The following is a 17,745-nucleotide window of genomic DNA, read 5'->3' on the forward strand; positions in this document are numbered from 1 at the left end:
TATTATGAACAGTTAAGCAGCACAGGTCAATTTTTCAACAATGCAGACCAACCATATTATGTTTAGAGACATATGAAAGAATTGCTACTGTGTAAAGAATGCTTGGGGACAATACAAAAGGGAGGGGGGAAAAAAGCCATTTGCACTTATCAGACAAAGAAATGATGAGGCTTTTGTAGATTTCTTTGCCTGATGGCAGGAGGCAATGGGAAGAATTTTAGGAGATGTAGCAGGAATAGATGTATTAATAAAACAATTAGCATGGGCTAATGCAAATGCTGATTGTCAGAAAGCAATGATTGGCTTAAGAAAGGATGCTACCATTGATGAAATGATTCAAAGATGTGACAGAGTAGGGTCTCAGATGTATCATACAGAATTAATGGCAGAGGAATTTGCTAATATGCACATGGGAAATAAAGAGAAACAGATATGCTTTCTTTGTAGAAAGCCTGGACATTTAAGAAAGATTGTTGGAGTGCCCAAGGAGCTAAGCCTAGAAAGGTCAGGGCACATCTTCCTAAAACTCCATACCCAAAGTATAAAAAGTAGGACACTGGATATTAGAATGTAGACAAGGAAATTTAAATGGGGAAAGGGGCCCTCTCCCAGGGGGCCCTCAGAAATAATCATGGGGTATGACAGTTTGGGAACCAGCAGGAGATGGAATGGAAAAACTAGTATGCAGCTTTGGCAGCAAGCCAACCCATACCAAACTATTGATAGTCAAAAGTGCTGGGAAATTTAGGGTACCACCACATGCTTCTACTGAAGTGCTTATTCATCCTTTACGATTAAGAGATAAGGAGTTTGTAATCATTTTGGCTCCACCAACAGAATATACTCACATCATACCTTTAGCAAAGCACATGAGTGGGGAAATTTTCTCTATTACAATAATGAATGCTAATGATGATGATAGTTACATATATAAGAACCAATGTATAGCTCAGTTATGTGTTTTCCAAGGATCTTGTATAAACTGGAAGGAAAAGGAGCTGATAAAGGGGTCAAAACTGAGAAACAGAAATGAAATTATGTTTACTACTATGATTTCTTCAGAAAAAACTCTTGTGTTTTCCAAGTAGAAGGAATTGCTTTCCTAGGCTTGATTAACACTGGGGCAGATCATACTGTGTCTCCTCATACAGAACTGGCCACAAGCTTGGCCTAAACAAGCTGCCTATACTAATCTAGTAGACATTGGAGGTCAACAGGAAACAGAAATTTCTTGTCGACCCTTGAAATGGAGAAAAGAAGATAAAACAGGGACTGTCACTCCTTTCATAGTTGAAGGACTCCCTATAATATTATGAGGAAGAGATATATTGTGTCAACTGGGGGCAAAAATTAGCATGGATTTTTTGACTGGGGCTGCTGTTGAGTTGGGAAGTGAAGTCTGTGAGGCAACACCGCAGGGGGATGGAGCTTCTTCCTCAGCAGCAGTTCGTCATCAGAGCGCCATGAATAGGATGCAGGAGACCTGCTGGCCTCTCCTTTTAGCTGTTGCTGCCTGCCTGGACACATTATGCATGCTAAGTGCGACCCAAACCCCTAAACCTACAGCCAACTTCAGAGACCCCTCATCAGTGCTGTCGACCCTAACATTCACTCTAGAGACCATGACAAATTCCACTCCCGAAGCCACAATGAATCCCACTCTCCAGTCCACAACCAAGCACGCCATGACCCTTGCTCCAGCACCATGAAAAGCCATGAAGAGAAAGCCATGAAGCACACACTAACTACACTTCCTATGTCGAGAGCAAAAATGTCACATGCTATTGTATAGTTTGTAATGGAGCTGGCTATTGTTTAGAAAATGCAACAAATCCATATTGTACTGTTGTTAACAACTCAAGTAATATTTTAGTGGAACCTACTACAAGTCCATCTCTCACTAATTCTACAGCTAAACCTTCACCTTCAGTCTCAACCATCCCAGCTGTCACCATGGTTGTCACAACGGGTGCACCAAACACTACTGTGATTCCCACACTTTCTAAGAGAAAATCTTTTGATGCAGCTAGTTTCATTGAAGGAATTATTCTTGTGAAAACCTTTGGGGGGAACTCTTTGTCTCTTACTCTTTCAAATGCTCTATCTCATTCTCTGCTGCCCCCACCCTCTGCAGAGGGAGAAGGAGGGAGAAGGGAAATTTTCCCTTTTTAGAACTTTGAAACTCAAACTTATGTCTCAGAAGGTATGTATGCAGGGGCGGCTAGGTGGTGCAGTGGATAAGAGCACTGGCCTTGGAGTCAGGAGTACCTGAGTTCAAATCCAGCCTCAGACACTTAATAATTACCTAGCCATGTGGCCTTGGGAAAGCCACTTAGCCCTATTGCCTTGAAAAATCTAAAAAAAAGGTATGTATGCTTCACTGCAGGAAGGGTAAGACCCCCCCAAAAAAACCTTTTTTTTTAGAAATCAAGAGACCCCCATGCCTTCTTCCTGGTTTGGAGAGGAGGGAGGAGTTGGGCAATGATCACATTTTTTCTTAGGCTATTGATTGGGAAGCTTTGTAGTCAATTGGTTAAGAAAAAAGGGAAAGAAGATTTTTTTCTGGGACTGGGAAATTCAGATTTCATCTTTTGAAAGAAGCCTGTGCTTATGGCTAATATCTCTATAATAGAGTAGCTAACTTTGAATTTTGTGAATGCACTCAATTTTTTTGTTTGGCTATTTCAGGATTCATATATATATATATATATATATATATATATATATATACACACACACACACACACACACACACATATATATATATATATATATATATATATATATATATATATATAGTTCCTCAAGAAATTCTAATTGATTCTAAAAGTTATTTTTCTTGACTGGTCAAAATATAAATAGATTTGTATATGTGAATTTAGACATTTTACATCTCTCTACTGGCCTGGAGAGTTGGGAAAATGTTTCTATATTCTGAGATCTGGTACTGGCCAGGTTATCAATCTCAGCTTGGTAAATGTGATCCAAGAGAGTTGTTTCTGTGTTTGTGCTAGTGTCCAAACTACTGTGTGTATGTGTAATTCAGATCTGAAATAGTTACAGTTACCTGAGTTAAATGTTATTCCTTTTAGTTTGGGTTTTGTATTTGATTGCTTTGAAAGGTCTTTTGTTGGCAAAAGAAAAAAGTTTGTAATCTTTGTCTCATCTATCATCACATGTTTATGGAAGGGAACATATCAATTATGTGATATTCTTTTCTAACTGCAAAGAAAGGATATTAACAGTGTTTGGTTCTCTTGTGAATATGTAAGCTATTTGAATAGTGTAATGTTAAAGCCTGGAATTAATTTATGATTATTTTTGAAAGGAGGGTAAAGGAAAATATAACAAATCATGACCCCCTTTTGGGATAAATCTGTGGATTCATACATAATATAATGACAGAAATATCATTTTGTGAAATTTAATAACTCATGTTAATTGATTTGGATGCTTAGTTGTTTTTACTATTGTTTAATTGACATTTGTTTATACTATTTTTGAACTTTTGTTTACAACTTATGTGGTATCCATTATGTAATTGAATTAAGGAATTTTGCCTCAAAAACAAAAAGGGGGAAATTTGTAAGGGACTGTTGTGTGTAGGAGTACTGTCCTAAGGAAGGAAACTCTTATCACTTGGTATCCTTGAAGACCCGAGCATTGTTTTACTGGTTGATTGAAGAGTGCCAAGGGAGTGGGAGTGGAACAGGGACTGGGGAGGATATTTAAGCACTTATATTTGGTTTAATAAACAAAGAACTTGCCAACTTTGTCTCCCATCTCTTCAAAGTTTGCCTGAGAACTTAACTACAGCTGGACTGAGTCAAGTTATAGTTTATGAATAAAGGATAGGCTACCCAGTAGGCACTCAACAGGGAAGACCAGGACAAATTAATCCTTCCAGTTCTTCAAATATATATTTATATTATTCAAATATAAAATAGAACACATGTACCTTACATATTTTGTTCTCTTGTTCTTCCAACCAATGCCATTATTAAATGGCATGATCTCTGATCTATTCTACAACTTGGTTATCCTCCTATAGATACAATCCAACTTGTCAATATTCTAAAATGTAATGTTGACAACTGAACAGAGAACTCTAGGTGTGTTCTGACCAGGACAGAGGACATTGGAGCTATCATTTCCCTTGCCCTGAAAAAAGAGCAAAATGAATCTCATTCTAAGGTAAAGACCCTTTAGGGTCATTTACATCTGTAGGGTCAGCTGAAGTTGCCACCATCAATGAGAATCCATGAACTGTACAACAAAATATATATTACATGAGCAGAAGACTCTACTCATTGGTGGAGGGAATGATGACTTGAGGCAAAGAACATCAAGTAATCATACACTTTTATAAACTGATGCAGAGTGAAGCAAGGAGAACCAATAACCAATGAATTACTTATAAATGCAAAGGGGAAAAAACACTTCAATGCTATTTAATTTTAAGGGCCAAGAAGCTTGGACCTAGAAAAGAAATGAGAAAATTATCCATCTGACTTCTTCACAGAACACATAGACTGGTAGGGGCCAGGATGAAGCATACATTGTCAGACTCAACTGATATATAAGTTATTCTGCAAGGCTTTTTTTATTAATTAAAGGTAAAACTTCGTTAGTAAAAGATAGCTAGCTTGGAAGTAGGGAGACAAAAGGGATATATTTCAAAAAGAAGATGATTTGGAAGCAAAATACTTGCCTTACAAAGTATTAATGAGAGCGCTGGTCCTGGAGTCAGGAGTACCTGAGTTCCAATCTGGAATAAGACAATAATTACCTAGCTGTGTGGCCTTGGGAAAACCACTTAACCCCATTGTCTTGAAAAAAACCTAAAAAACTGTTAATGAAACTAATCTAATAAAAATATGAAAAAATGCTCTAAATCACTATTGATTTGAGAAACACAAATTAAACAACTCTGGCTAATGTGACAGAAAAGAAAATGACAAATGTTGGAAGGGATGTGGAAAAATGAAAAGTGGTGAAGTTGTATAATGATTCAATCATTATTTATATTTTTTTAGGTTTTTTCCAAGGCAAATGGGGTTAAGTGGCTTGCCCAAGGCCACACATCTAGGTCATTATTAAGTGTCTGAGACCAGATTTGAACCCAGGTACTCCTGACTCCAGGGCTGGTGCATTATCCACTGCACCGCCTAACCGCCCCAATTCAATCATTCTAAAGGGCTATGAAACTATGCATACCCTTTGACCAAGCAATATCTCTTCTAGGTATAAAAAAACTGAAAGAGAAAAAAGGAAAACGACCCTTTGAGTTCAAAAATATTCATAGCAACTCTTTTAGGAGTGATAAAGAATTGGAAAATGAAGAGATGTCCATCAATTTGGAAATGGCTAAACAAGTTGTTATATGATTTTGATGGACTACTTTTGTGCTTTAAGAAATGATGAGTAGAGGTGGCTAGGTGGCGCAGTGGATAGAGCACTGGCCCTGGAATGAGTAGTACCTAATTTCAAATATGGCCTCACATACTTAATAATTACCTAGCTGTGTGGACTTGGGCAAGCCACTTAACCCCATTTGCCTTGCAAAAACCTAAAAAAAAAGAAGAAATCATGAGTAGGGGCAGCTAAGTGGATAGAACACCCACCCAGGAATCAGGAGGACTTGAGTTCAAATGCAGTCTCAGACACTTTATACTCACTAGCTATGTGACCTTGGACAAATCTCTTAACCCCTTTGCCTTTCAAAAACCAAAAAAATAATAAATTAAAGAATGATAAGCAACTTTTTATAGTGGCAAAGAATTGGAAATTGAGGGGATATCCCTCAATTGGGGAATGGCTGAATAAATTGTGGTATATGGATGTGATGGAGTACTGTACTATTGTTCTTTTTTTAAGTTTTTTTTTCTTTTTGCAAGGCAATGGGGTTAAGTGGCTTGCCCAAGGCCACACAGCTAGGTCATTATTAAGTGTCTGAGACTGGATTTGAACTCAGGTACTCCTGACTTCAGGGCCGGTGCTCTATCCACTGCACCACCTAGCTACCCCCTGTACTATTGTTCTTAAGAAATCATGAGTGGTCAGACCTGGAAAGGCTTACATGATCTGAGACTGAGTGAAGTGAGCAGAACCAGAAAAAACATTGCACACATTAACAGCAATGGTGTGTGATGATCAATTATGATGAACTTCCTCTTCTCATCAGTAAATGATTAAAGACATATAAAGGATCTTGGCATGGAAAATATCATCTGCATCCAGAAAAGCTAATACAGACCAAAGTATGTTACTTTCAATTTTTAAATTTTTTATTTTTTAGAGTTTTTCCCCTTTTGTTCTGATTAATGGAAATGTTTGACATAGTTATACATGTATAACCTATATCAGAATGCTTACTGTCAAGGGGAGGGGAAGAAAAGGGAGGGAGGAAGAATGATGTGGAACTCAAAACCTTACAAAAATAAATAAATAAAATTATTTTCAAAAAGAGAAATGATGAGCAGGATGCTCTCAGAAAAGCATGGAAAGATTTATATGAATTGACATGAAGTGAAATGAACAGAACCAGGAGAACATTGCACACAGTAACAGCAATATTGTATGATTATCTACTATTCTCAGCAATACAGTGATCTAAGACAATTTTGTAGGACTTATAAGGAAAGGTGGTGCCATCTCTAGAAAATGAACTGGTACAGACAGAATGCAGTTCAAAGATATTTTTCCTTTACTTCATTTTTTCTTGGAGGTTTTTTTGTCTGTGTTTTCTTCCAAAGAATGACTTCCATGGAAATGTATTTTGCATGACTACACATGTATAAGCTATGTCAAATTGCTTGCCCTCTCAATATGGAGGGGAGAGGAGAGAAGAAAATAATTTGGAAATCAAAATATGAAGAAAAAGAATGTTAAAATTGTTTTCACTTGTAATTGGGAAAAATATTAAATAAGATTTTTAAAAAGAAAAAAATGATTCTACTAAAAAAGAGATAGCATTGTGATAAAGGCAAAAGCCAAGGATTCAGAATCAACAGTCCTACATGCAAATGCCAGACCTTCTATTTGATACCTTTTGTGATATCAGCCAAGTTGCTTCCCCTCTCTGGCACGCAGTTTACTCAACTTAAAAAAAAATGGGAAGAGAATTTGGATTAGATGATCTTTAGGGTTCTTTCCAATTCTAAACCCTATCACCACCCTGGAAACACAATAATGTGTGTGCAAATAAGTCTGTTTTTTGACAAGAGAAGGAAGTTTGATTGCTAGGTGACCAAAAATTATCATAAATGAATTTTTATCTAAAATTGTTTGGTTTGCTCAGGCCTGAGAATCAGGATTGGTCAATTTGCTCCAAGTATTTTTTTAGTTGTGGCTTAGGACTCAACAAGGGAATTTTTCAGGCCAAAAGAATGCATTCCTCTGCTCCTCTTGACACATTGAAGTAGGTGGGGGAAGACAAGAGAGGAGAAAAGGGAGAGAATATGGGAAGAGAATGGAATGTAAGTTGGCACTTTCACTCTGGAGCTAGAAACCAAGGCTCAACAGCATCAGAAACCTCAAGGCTCAGTTATCCAGGAGAGAAACACATGGTTCTTCTATGTGAGATATAGAGGAAGAAAACTCCTATGAGCTAGACAGGATTGAGAAATTCTGGGTGATGATTAAGGATTAAGAAAAATAGGGGAGAAGGGAATAAAATATATTTCCCCTGAAAAATAAAAATAAATAAAATTCCAAAGATGTAAGCTATCAATCCAGTGCCTAACTAAATAAAAAATTCCATTTAGAAACTAAAAGTCTCATCACAGATGTGCTTATGGTATGTCCATTAGTCTCTAATAATATCAGTCCTCAGTCTCTAAAATTAGTGAGCTAAAACTAGACCTGAAAAGTACAGTCCCTATGAACAGGTTCTTTCAAACTTGCTCAGGCTCATTTCTCCTTTCCTGTCTCAAATTTTTGTGGGGGGAGGGGTTTTAGACAAGGCTCATAAAAACTGGACTTCCCTCTGAAATCTATAAAGTGAACTTTACTCCCCTGTAAGTGGGCTTGGACAAAGAGTTTCTGCTCACCACAACTTAGCTCAGGTCGGGCTCATAAAACTTTTTTGTGTGGGGTAGCAACTCTACCACCTCCCCCCTTCCTCCATTCACATTAGAATAAATTAATTTCAGTGGACATGGAGAGTGAATATAATTCATATATAAAACCTGACTAAAAATGGAACTATACAAATTGTATTGTTCACAAAAAGGGAAAGGAAAGCAAACCAACTTGGGGTTCCCTTTAAGGGAAAGGAGAGAAACAGAAATATATTTCACAGCTGTCCCAACAAAATGTCAGATTTATTCAAGATTTCAAAAATTATCTTTGACAAACTTTGACTCATTGTGTGGGACCAGCAACTAGAGAGGGTGGGGGTAGGGAGAGTCTCTTGCTTATGATTTATAAGAGACCACTGTGAGTAATTCAAATCTATATACAAGGTAATAAATTAAAGAGAAGTTTGCAGAAAGTCCCATTTCTTTACAAACAGGAGGCAGACAGGTAAAGTCAATGCAATTTTAAAATGATAATTTTATCTAATCCGTTTATTCAATGTCATCCCAATTAAATTACTAAAAAAATTATTTTACTGACTTGTAAAAAATAATAAAGTTTATTTGGAAGAACAAAAGGTCAGAAATTTCAAAGAAAACAGGGGGAAATGTTGTAAATGGAGTAGATTCAGCAGTATCAGAATATAAACTATATTAAAAGACTATATTATAAGTTGAAGTATAAAAAGTATAATTTCAATTATCTTTAATTAAAAAAATTTTTGTATATAGCCAAGAACATAAGAAATGCAGAATATTGTGGGGAAACTCTCATAGACAATCTCTTAGATAGGATGTGATTGGGTTGGAATATTGCTGTGGTGTAGGAAATGATGAGCTGCTTGATTTAGAAAAACATGAAAAGTCTTGAAGTTATGAAGCAAGATGCTATCTACCTTCAGAGAAACAGATGATAGGAGGCATGAACATAGTACAATCTTACATATATGTGTATGGATTCATATGTGTATTTTATTGAAATTATGTGTTTATTGATGTATGCATGTCAACATAATTGTAACCTTCTTTGGAATGGGAAAAAGTGTAATCTTTTTTGGAGTGGGAAAAATAAAATGAAAAGTACACAGCAGAAAACAAAAGAAAATCAACAAGGAAGCAAAGAAAAGCTCAGTATCTTTGAAAATAATGTGTAGAATTTATTCTATAGGTTTCCATGAAATGGAAATTTATTATTTTTAATGAATTCTCTATTATAGTCTGTTGTGTACATGGCAATTTTTTTCTCATTTTGTAATTGTTTAAAATTTTTTAAAATATCAGAAAAAAAGCGAGGCTGACTCTTTGGTTGTGAGTCACTGGCATAGTCTGAAAATGGAAATTAGATTAACATTTTTTAAATTAACATAGCCCTGATTATTTTGTAAACTTGCAGAAATGAATTTTGTGGCTAATAATACTTTCTCCCACTGTATGATCAACTCTGAACCCCCAATGTATGAGTCATTGTGGTCAGACACTGGCTGCCCACTTGTGGCTTACCTAGAAGCCTGTGGACAAAGTTTGGGAACATAATTATGAATTATAATCTAGTTATATTTGGGGGGGGGTATTGGTAAATACCCAGGACTTCAACAGAGTAGAGACCTCCCTAGGCATAATCTCCCACTATTCAGCAATTTGCCTTTATTTCATATAACAGATAATTGCTTAGGTAATGAATACTTAAGTGATCTAGTGACTGTAATGGAATTTATGGTATCATGGAATGTTAGATTGGGAATCAGAAAGACCTACATTTCCTAACAATGTGACCTTGACCATGTCACTTACCTCATTGGTCACCTAATCAGACACAGAACCAAAAGTAATTCCTACTCTGACACATTTGACTAGAGATCGTCTAATCTCTGATTAGAAACTAACAATGAGGGGGAACATTCCTCTTATACCTCTTGAAACAGTTCATTTCATTTAAGATAGCTGAGCCTCAATTTTCTGACCTATTAATTAAGACTAAGCACAGCACCCACCTCACAGGGTTGTTGTGAGGAGCCAATGTAAATGGCTTTGTAAATGTCAAAATTCAATATGAATGTAAGTCATTATACAACTAAGTGATTTGTCCCTAATGACTAGATAGTATATATTTGAGATGGATTTTAAACTGTGGTCTTCTTGCCTCAAGAAGGGTCCTTCATTTATTTCACATCTCTACATCTCAACCATATGTAGAAGAACAAGAACAAGCAGGAATGAGGAGGAGGAGGAGGAAGGTGGAGAAGAAAGAAGAAGGAAGAGGAGGAAGAGGAGGAGAAGGAGGAGGAGGAGAAAAAGAAGAGGAAGAAGGAGGAGGAGGAGGAGAAGGAGAAGGAGGAGGAGGAGGAGGAGGAGGAGAAAGAGAGGGGTAAAGTCTTAGCTCATCTTCAAAAAGACAAAAGAAGACTATCAACATCCAGAATATTGAATAACTATGCTTTATAAATGAAGAGAAAGAAGAGAGTAAGCACCCATGTACAAACACTATGTTATCTCATTTAATCCTTACGATAATTGCAGAAGGTAGGTGTTATTATAATCCTCATTTTACAGTTGAGAAAACTGAGGAAGACAAAGGTTAAGTCACTTGCTCAAGGTCACACAGTTAATTATCTGAAGGCAGATGTGAACAAAGATTTTCCTAACTCCACAACTCTATGCAAGCTACTCAAGTCACAAATTTAACAATGAAAAATGACAAGAGATACCTATAAAGTTGACCAGGAACTTAAATCAGAGGGTTCTACAGCGTTTAAAAATGATCTAGTCATTTGGTGAGTCAATGAGCCAAAAGAATACAAGCAAATAGAAACACAACTCTTCTAGAACTCTGCCCACTAAGTACTAGCTCCTGTTTAATAAATTAATAATAAAATAATAAAATTTAATAAATTACTAATAAGATTAAAGCCATAAAATAGTCAGGTATAAGAGATATAGAGTTCTAAATCTAGTCCAAGCAAACTATTTTGTAGATGCATAAAGGGGTCCAGGAGATGCAGTGACTCGTCCAAGATGTAATGATTAATTAAAGGCAAGGCCAGGATTTAGAATCCATGTTTCCTGACTCCTCCACCATGGGTAAACAGGAAGAATCATAATGATTACCATCTTGCTTTAAGGAAGAGACCAAAACTGATCAACACCACCAAGATATTAGAAAGAATACTGGGGCAGCTAGATGGCACAGTGGAAAGAGCACATTCCCTGGAGTCAGGAGGACCTGAGTTCAAATTCGGCCTCAGATGATACTAACTGTAACTTTGAGCAAGTCACTTAACTCCATTGCCTTGCAAAAAACAAAACGAAAAGAAGGGAGGGAGAGAGAAAGGGAAGAAGAAGGAAGGAGAAAGACAGTCTAACCCCTTCCCTTCTCTTTCTCCAACTCCCTGTAGTAATTGAAAAGACACCCTTAATCTAGAAGAGAGGTCTCTGATAAGAGACCTTTGTCAGTCTGCTGAAGCCTATGAAACCCCTCTCAGAGGAGAAAGGATGAGGAATCCAGACCTGATGTGCAAGTCAAGATTTGGGAATTGGAACTGATGCATACTGGAAGGAATCACCTGAAAAATTGGAGCCCAGTTGAAGGTCAAATTAGTGATTCACTTCAGCAGAAACAGACACAGAAACCACTGAGGTCCTTACCAGTTTGAATTCCTCTAGTACTTTAAACAAGTTGGCATTTGATCCTTTTTACAAAAAGAAAACAGAAAGATTCCCCCTTGTCCACCCCAACCACATACTGTTAAAGTCAGACCAAATTTAATTTGAGAAAATAGAATTAGTTAGAAGAATCTTTGGAGAATGTCTAGTTCAACCTATACCTGAACAAAAGCCCCTTAGAACAAATGCAACAAGAGGCTCTTTGCATGAATTCCTTTTATAAGAAAGAACCCACTACTATCTCCTAAAACAGTTTATCCATTTTTGGAGAGCTCTAGAAGTTAGGAAGTTTTTCCTGACATCAGATCTAAATTTGTCCTCATGGGCCAAACAAAATAAACTCGAGCTCTCTTCCAAGTAATAGACCTTCAAATCCCTCAGCATCTTTTCTCCAGGCTAAACAAGCATTTAAAGTTATGCTGACTTTGTGACCCATTGTTTCCGATCCCATTTGGTCAGTATTGGGGGAGACATCACCCAGTCTGCAGTTTTTGTATTATCTGCTAAGCAACACATATCCCTACCTGTTAGCTACTACCTACAAGGTAATTGGGGAAGATCTGAGAAATAATGCTCTAACTACTTTATTTATTATGAATAAATCTGGCTCCAACTTGAATCACTTGTTGATCTCTAGTGCTCACTTCCTTTAACATGTTGCCATTTTGATGTACACTTTAATAAATTCCTTTCAATTCTTTACTTTCCTGAGTTTTGCATCATTAATCTGGGAAAAAATCAGAACAAATAATTTTTCTTATAACAAGATTATCCTCATATGTCAATCAATTAACAAGATTTGATCAATTACCTACTAAGTGATGGGGGTACAAAAGACAAAAATCAATCTCTGCCCCCAGGAAGGTTATATTCTACTGAAGAAAATAATATGTACAAAAAAAGTGGAGGGTGCTAGCTGTCAGAGGATCAGGAAAGGCTTTTGGGAAAAGGTAGAGATTGAAGACAGAGGTAGAAGAAATTAAGGATTTTAAAGGGAATGAAGAATACTAGGAAGTGGAGCCAAGATAGCAGAGTAAAGGCAGGGAATGGCCAGTACAAAGAAATAGACAATGATGTTGGCACAGTGGAGCCTGGGAAGTCAGGAGGACCTGAGTTCAAATCCAGCCTCAGACACTTAATTACCTAGCTGTGTGACCTTGGGAAAGTCACTTAACCCCATTGCCTCACCAAAAAAAAAAAGAAAGAAAGAAATGGAAAATGAATAGCTGTTATAATAAAGCCAGATTAACTGTACCATAGGACTCATGGAGGGGTATGATACTTAATAAGGTTGGAAAGGTGAATTGGAGCCTGGTTGTTAAGGGTACCAAGTGGTGGAATTTGTATTTGATCTCAGACGTAACAGGGAGTCACTAGATTTATTGAGTGAGGACACACATGACCAAATCTTTTCCATAGAAAAATCACTCTGGCATCTGCGTTAAAAGTATGTCAAAACTGGATAAGTAAGGTTAAAGTAAAAACAAAAAATGATGAGGACCTTAAGTAAGGTGATAGTTATGTGGGCAGAAAGAGATGGATAAGAGGTATATTGTAGAAGCTGAAACTATAAGATTTGGCAACTGATTGGATTTAGGGGATGAGGGAGAATAAGAAATAGGAATGATTGGGACCTGAAAGGACAGGGAGGATGGTGGTCTTCTCAACAATAATAGGGAAATTTGAGATGGGGTGGGTTTGGGGGGTAAACATATTAGGTTCTGTTTGGAACATGTTGAATTCAAAATGCCCATGAGTCAAATCTAGAAGTACCATAAAAAAAGAGAAAAAAGAAAAAAGAAAAAAAAAACAAGACATATTGTGATATTTTAAGAGCACTTAGTTTTTTCATATTAAAAAAAGATTTAGTCTGTTACATGTACTGTACACACAAAAATAAATAGCAAATAAGATGATTTTAAGTCATTGATGATGATTTTTTGGATGCCTGAAAACAGGCTTAAAGAAAAGGATTTTTGCATTCTTTTCACTCAAGGCAACAACCTGGCAAGCCAGAACTATCATATCAGTTGACCTAGTATATGTACACAGCAATACTGGACTGATTTCCAACACAGGTGGGAATGAAAGAGAAGTTAGTGTTACATTGTAAATGCACCAAACTCTCCTCCAGGACAGCCACTTCACAGAAAAACATGGAGAGATGAGAGTAAAGGAGGGAGCTCTTCAATCTCATCACTGTTGTCCAAGGGAAAAAGGGAAGGATGTTTTAGGAACCAGAGTAGAGTCTAAAAATTCCTCAATTTTTGGCAGGACTGTAAGAGATGTGAGATAAAGTACATTGGTTTGAGGGTTGGAATTAATTAGTCATTATTTCATAATCACATTCTTTCCACAATCACCTATTTTTCAAACTCCCAGCCACAGGAATGACCCCATGTAGCCAAAGCCCATAGCCATAGTAGTCATTCCTTCAACAGAAGTATCTTCTGGAGCCTCCTTAGCCATTTATCTTAGAATGAAATGAAATAATAGACAAGCTGTCTTTAAAGTTTTAGTATAGTTTTAAGCTTCAATTGAATCTTTAACTGCCTAATTACAGTGTAAAATCCTAGGATGTAGGACAACAACCAAGTCAGATGGACTTATCAGGTCCTTGAGGAAGCAAGTCCATTATCTCTATTTTCTTTTCCAAAGAGAGACTGATCTAATTCAACAACCATTCAACAACTATTGTTAAATTAGTGTCCAAGAAGACACAAAAGTCTGCTAACAGAAGTGAAAAGGATAAAGAGCAAACTTTAGATGAAGAAAGAAAAAACAAGAATATAACTGTTAAAGAGTTATAAGCAAAATGCAAGGTGAAATGTCCAAAAGGAAAAGGTCAATATTCAAAAGCATGTGCATTTCCCCTCTTTCTATTCTTAGCAAATCACTTATTTATCTTCAAATTCCCTCCTAGAGTTGGCAAGTGTAGACAATATAAAGGACCAGAAATCAAGATAGGCCCATTTTTCTTTCCATACCCAAAAGGACAAATTCCAGAAGAAAATATGTTAAAACCACATGACTAAACCAATAAGTTATCAAAGCTATCAAAAATTCCATTGTTGAATGACATAATCCAGACAACCCATTCTGCAAGTCTTCTTAGAAAGAGCTCCCTCCTTTATTCTCATCTCTTCATATTTTTCTGTGTAGTGGCTGTCCTGGAGGAGAGTTTGGTCCATTTATAATGTAATACTAACTTCTATCTCATTACTTCTTAGAAACAGCTTAGAAACCCTGGTGAGAGTCATCTTTTTTTCTTAGACCACTCTACCTACATCAAAATTTACTTCCTAGTCTATTGCCACTGCTTGTCCTCTTACTCTGTTCTCTATTTTCTACTTAATCTATGAATCCTTTGAAATTATCATTTACAATCTATCTTCTTCCCCTAGATAATTCCTTGCCCTTTTCCCACCTAATATTCCAGCATTCTCTACCTAGCCGACCCCAAATTTGCTTAGAGAGATGATGCAGAAAATTGAAAAAACTCTTTTCCCCCCCCAGTAGTCACTTCTATAGATTCCTCCATCTTTCCCTAAAATCTCTTCATCCTGAACACTACATAATTCACACAATGGAAGCACTACCAACTCTGGGTGGTACAGTTGAAAGAGTAGTGCCTCTGGAGTCTGAGAGTCTGGGTTCAGTGACTACCTCTAATATTATTTGTGTGACTTCAGATAAGTCACTTTTTATCACTTGACCTCAGTTTCTTCGTGTGTAAGAAGTGTTTTAGGCTAGATAGCTTCTGATGTTTCTTCCAACTTTAGATCTCTTTCTAAGGTGCATCACTTTGCTTCCTGTTTCCATTTGTGAAATAACAAGTTTGAACTAGAATCTAAAGTACCTTCTAGCTCTGAATCTATATTTAGAAATAAATTCTATGTAGAAATAAAAGTTCTCTTAAGGCACAAAATTTCAATTCTCTCATACAAAGAATGAGGGGTTCTTTATCTCTAGGATCCCAAATTATTTATTCTGTAATCATATAATATATGACTGAAAAGACAAGATAACATCAAATTGGGGAAAACTTCAAAATTAGGCAAAGAAACCTGAAATTTATTCCACAGGTAATAGGCAGCCATTGAACATTTTTGATCAAAGGAGTACAATGACCAGATCTAAGAACAGCAACAACACCACCAAAACCCATACCTTATTCTTCAAGCAGTATGTGAAAGAAAATTCAGAGGGAAGAATTGAAGAAGAAAAATCTGTTATGAGACTTGCAATAAACCAAATATTGATTATGAGGGTAGTAAGAATGTGACCAGAGAGAAGGGGGTGTTGCAGAAGTGGAATCATAGGACTTGGTAAATAATTAAATATTACAGGTAAGGAAGGAGGAAAAAAATCAAAGATAACTACAAGTTTTCAAAATAGAAGACTAAATAAACAGTGGTGCTATAAAGGGAAATAGTGAAATAAGGAGAAACAGAAAAAAATTTCTGAACATTCAAATGGAACTTCTAAAGATAGTTGGATATGAGCTGGGAGTTTCCAACCAAGTATGGCAGGAAGGAAGACTTTCCTAATATCTGCATAAAGTATGTGACATTTGTATTTCTGCCCCAATTAAGAGACTGTCACTTATGCTCCATATAGAGGTTGGTCCCTCTCCTAGGAGAAAATGAAAAAGGTTTCAAGGAAGATCTCTCTACCATCGAGATTTATCTGGAAAATGAAATGTACCCTTTAGAACACTTAGAATTTCAATTAGTAAAATAAAGATGAAAAAGTATTTTAAAATAGAAGAGAAGATAGGGGCGGCTAGGTGGCATAGTGGACTCCAGCCTTGGAGTCAGGAGTACCTGGGTTCAAATCCCGTCTCAGACACTTAATAATTACCTAGCTGTGTGGCCTTGGGCAAGCCACTTAACTCCATTTGCCTTGCCAAATAAAACCTAATAAAATAAAATAGAAGAGAAGAGCATTGACCTAACATTAAAAGACTGGAGAGTAAATGATTGAGATATTTGGAGAAAAGGGAGAACCCTAATACTTGGAGCTATGGAAACTGGCTCCTCAAGGAAGGAGGAGTTACTTGTCCTCCAAGAAATGTGAATGTGAACTCACTGATGGTTTCAGAGAATGAAGCGTAAGAGAAGAGATGGATAGTGTCAATTGGCAATTCCTATCCATGAGTGACTAGGGAGTTACATACATATTTGGAGATAATTGTTGGTCATTGTATGATTTCTATTCATATCTTTTTATTAATCAAAGTTTTCTCTATAATATTGGGAACTTCATGCTTACAAGTGAGAAAGTAGTCTTCATATACCATAAAGTACCATGAATATACTTTTCCCTGGCTTACTAGGTGGGGCTGTGAGCCAAGAGAGTGAGAAAATCCTCCAAACTGTACTTGGGTTTATTGTGTCATCAGAGAACTTCTATGATGTCAGCAATGGTTGAGTGTACATGATTGATATACACATCCAAATCATTCAAGAAATTAAAGGATTGGACAAGCTGGTATCAGAGGTCACTTCGAGGTCAAGATCTATGATTCTATGGTCCTATGACCTGAGTTTCCTTGCTTCTTCCTATTCATAAAGCATGTTGGGATAGAAAACAAAGTGGTGTGTGTATGTATATATATATATATATATATATATATATATATATATATATGTATATATATATATATATATATAAAATGACAACATTCCAAAGTCAAATGACACTTATTATATAGTTCTCTTCTTTCCCCTCTTTTAGCAAGAGTTAGTTAAGAATTGTCTCTCATCTGGATTCTGATTGTCTTCAAAGTCCATTTCTCATTCCTTCCCACAACCACCCTCTTTTTTTGCTATGACTATCTTGATTGTGCTGGTTGATCCTGTCCAGCTGCAATTACTTGCTAATTATAACCTATCTGTTTAATCTGTATCAGATCAACTTTTCCCAAAACGCTAAAACCTGGACAGTATCCACTAAAGGACAGCATTCTCTGTCCAGCCTCTGCAGTATTACATTCAAGAAAGAT

General features: G+C 36.5%; 1 protein-coding gene across 1 annotated transcript in view; it reads left to right on the top strand.

The window, feature by feature from the left end:
- The first annotated feature begins 1,355 nt into the window (after positions 1-1,355).
- Positions 1,356-17,745, top strand: part of LOC141519190 (sialomucin core protein 24-like) — a 55,021-nt gene continuing 38,631 nt past the window's right edge. The window contains 2 exon segments of the mRNA XM_074231574.1: positions 1,356-1,706; positions 1,708-2,052. Coding sequence (XP_074087675.1) covers positions 1,356-1,706; positions 1,708-2,052 — 696 coding nt within the window.

Source organism: Macrotis lagotis, chromosome 3 (genome assembly GCF_037893015.1).
Source record: "Macrotis lagotis isolate mMagLag1 chromosome 3, bilby.v1.9.chrom.fasta, whole genome shotgun sequence".
Lineage (NCBI taxonomy): Eukaryota > Metazoa > Chordata > Mammalia > Peramelemorphia > Peramelidae > Macrotis > Macrotis lagotis.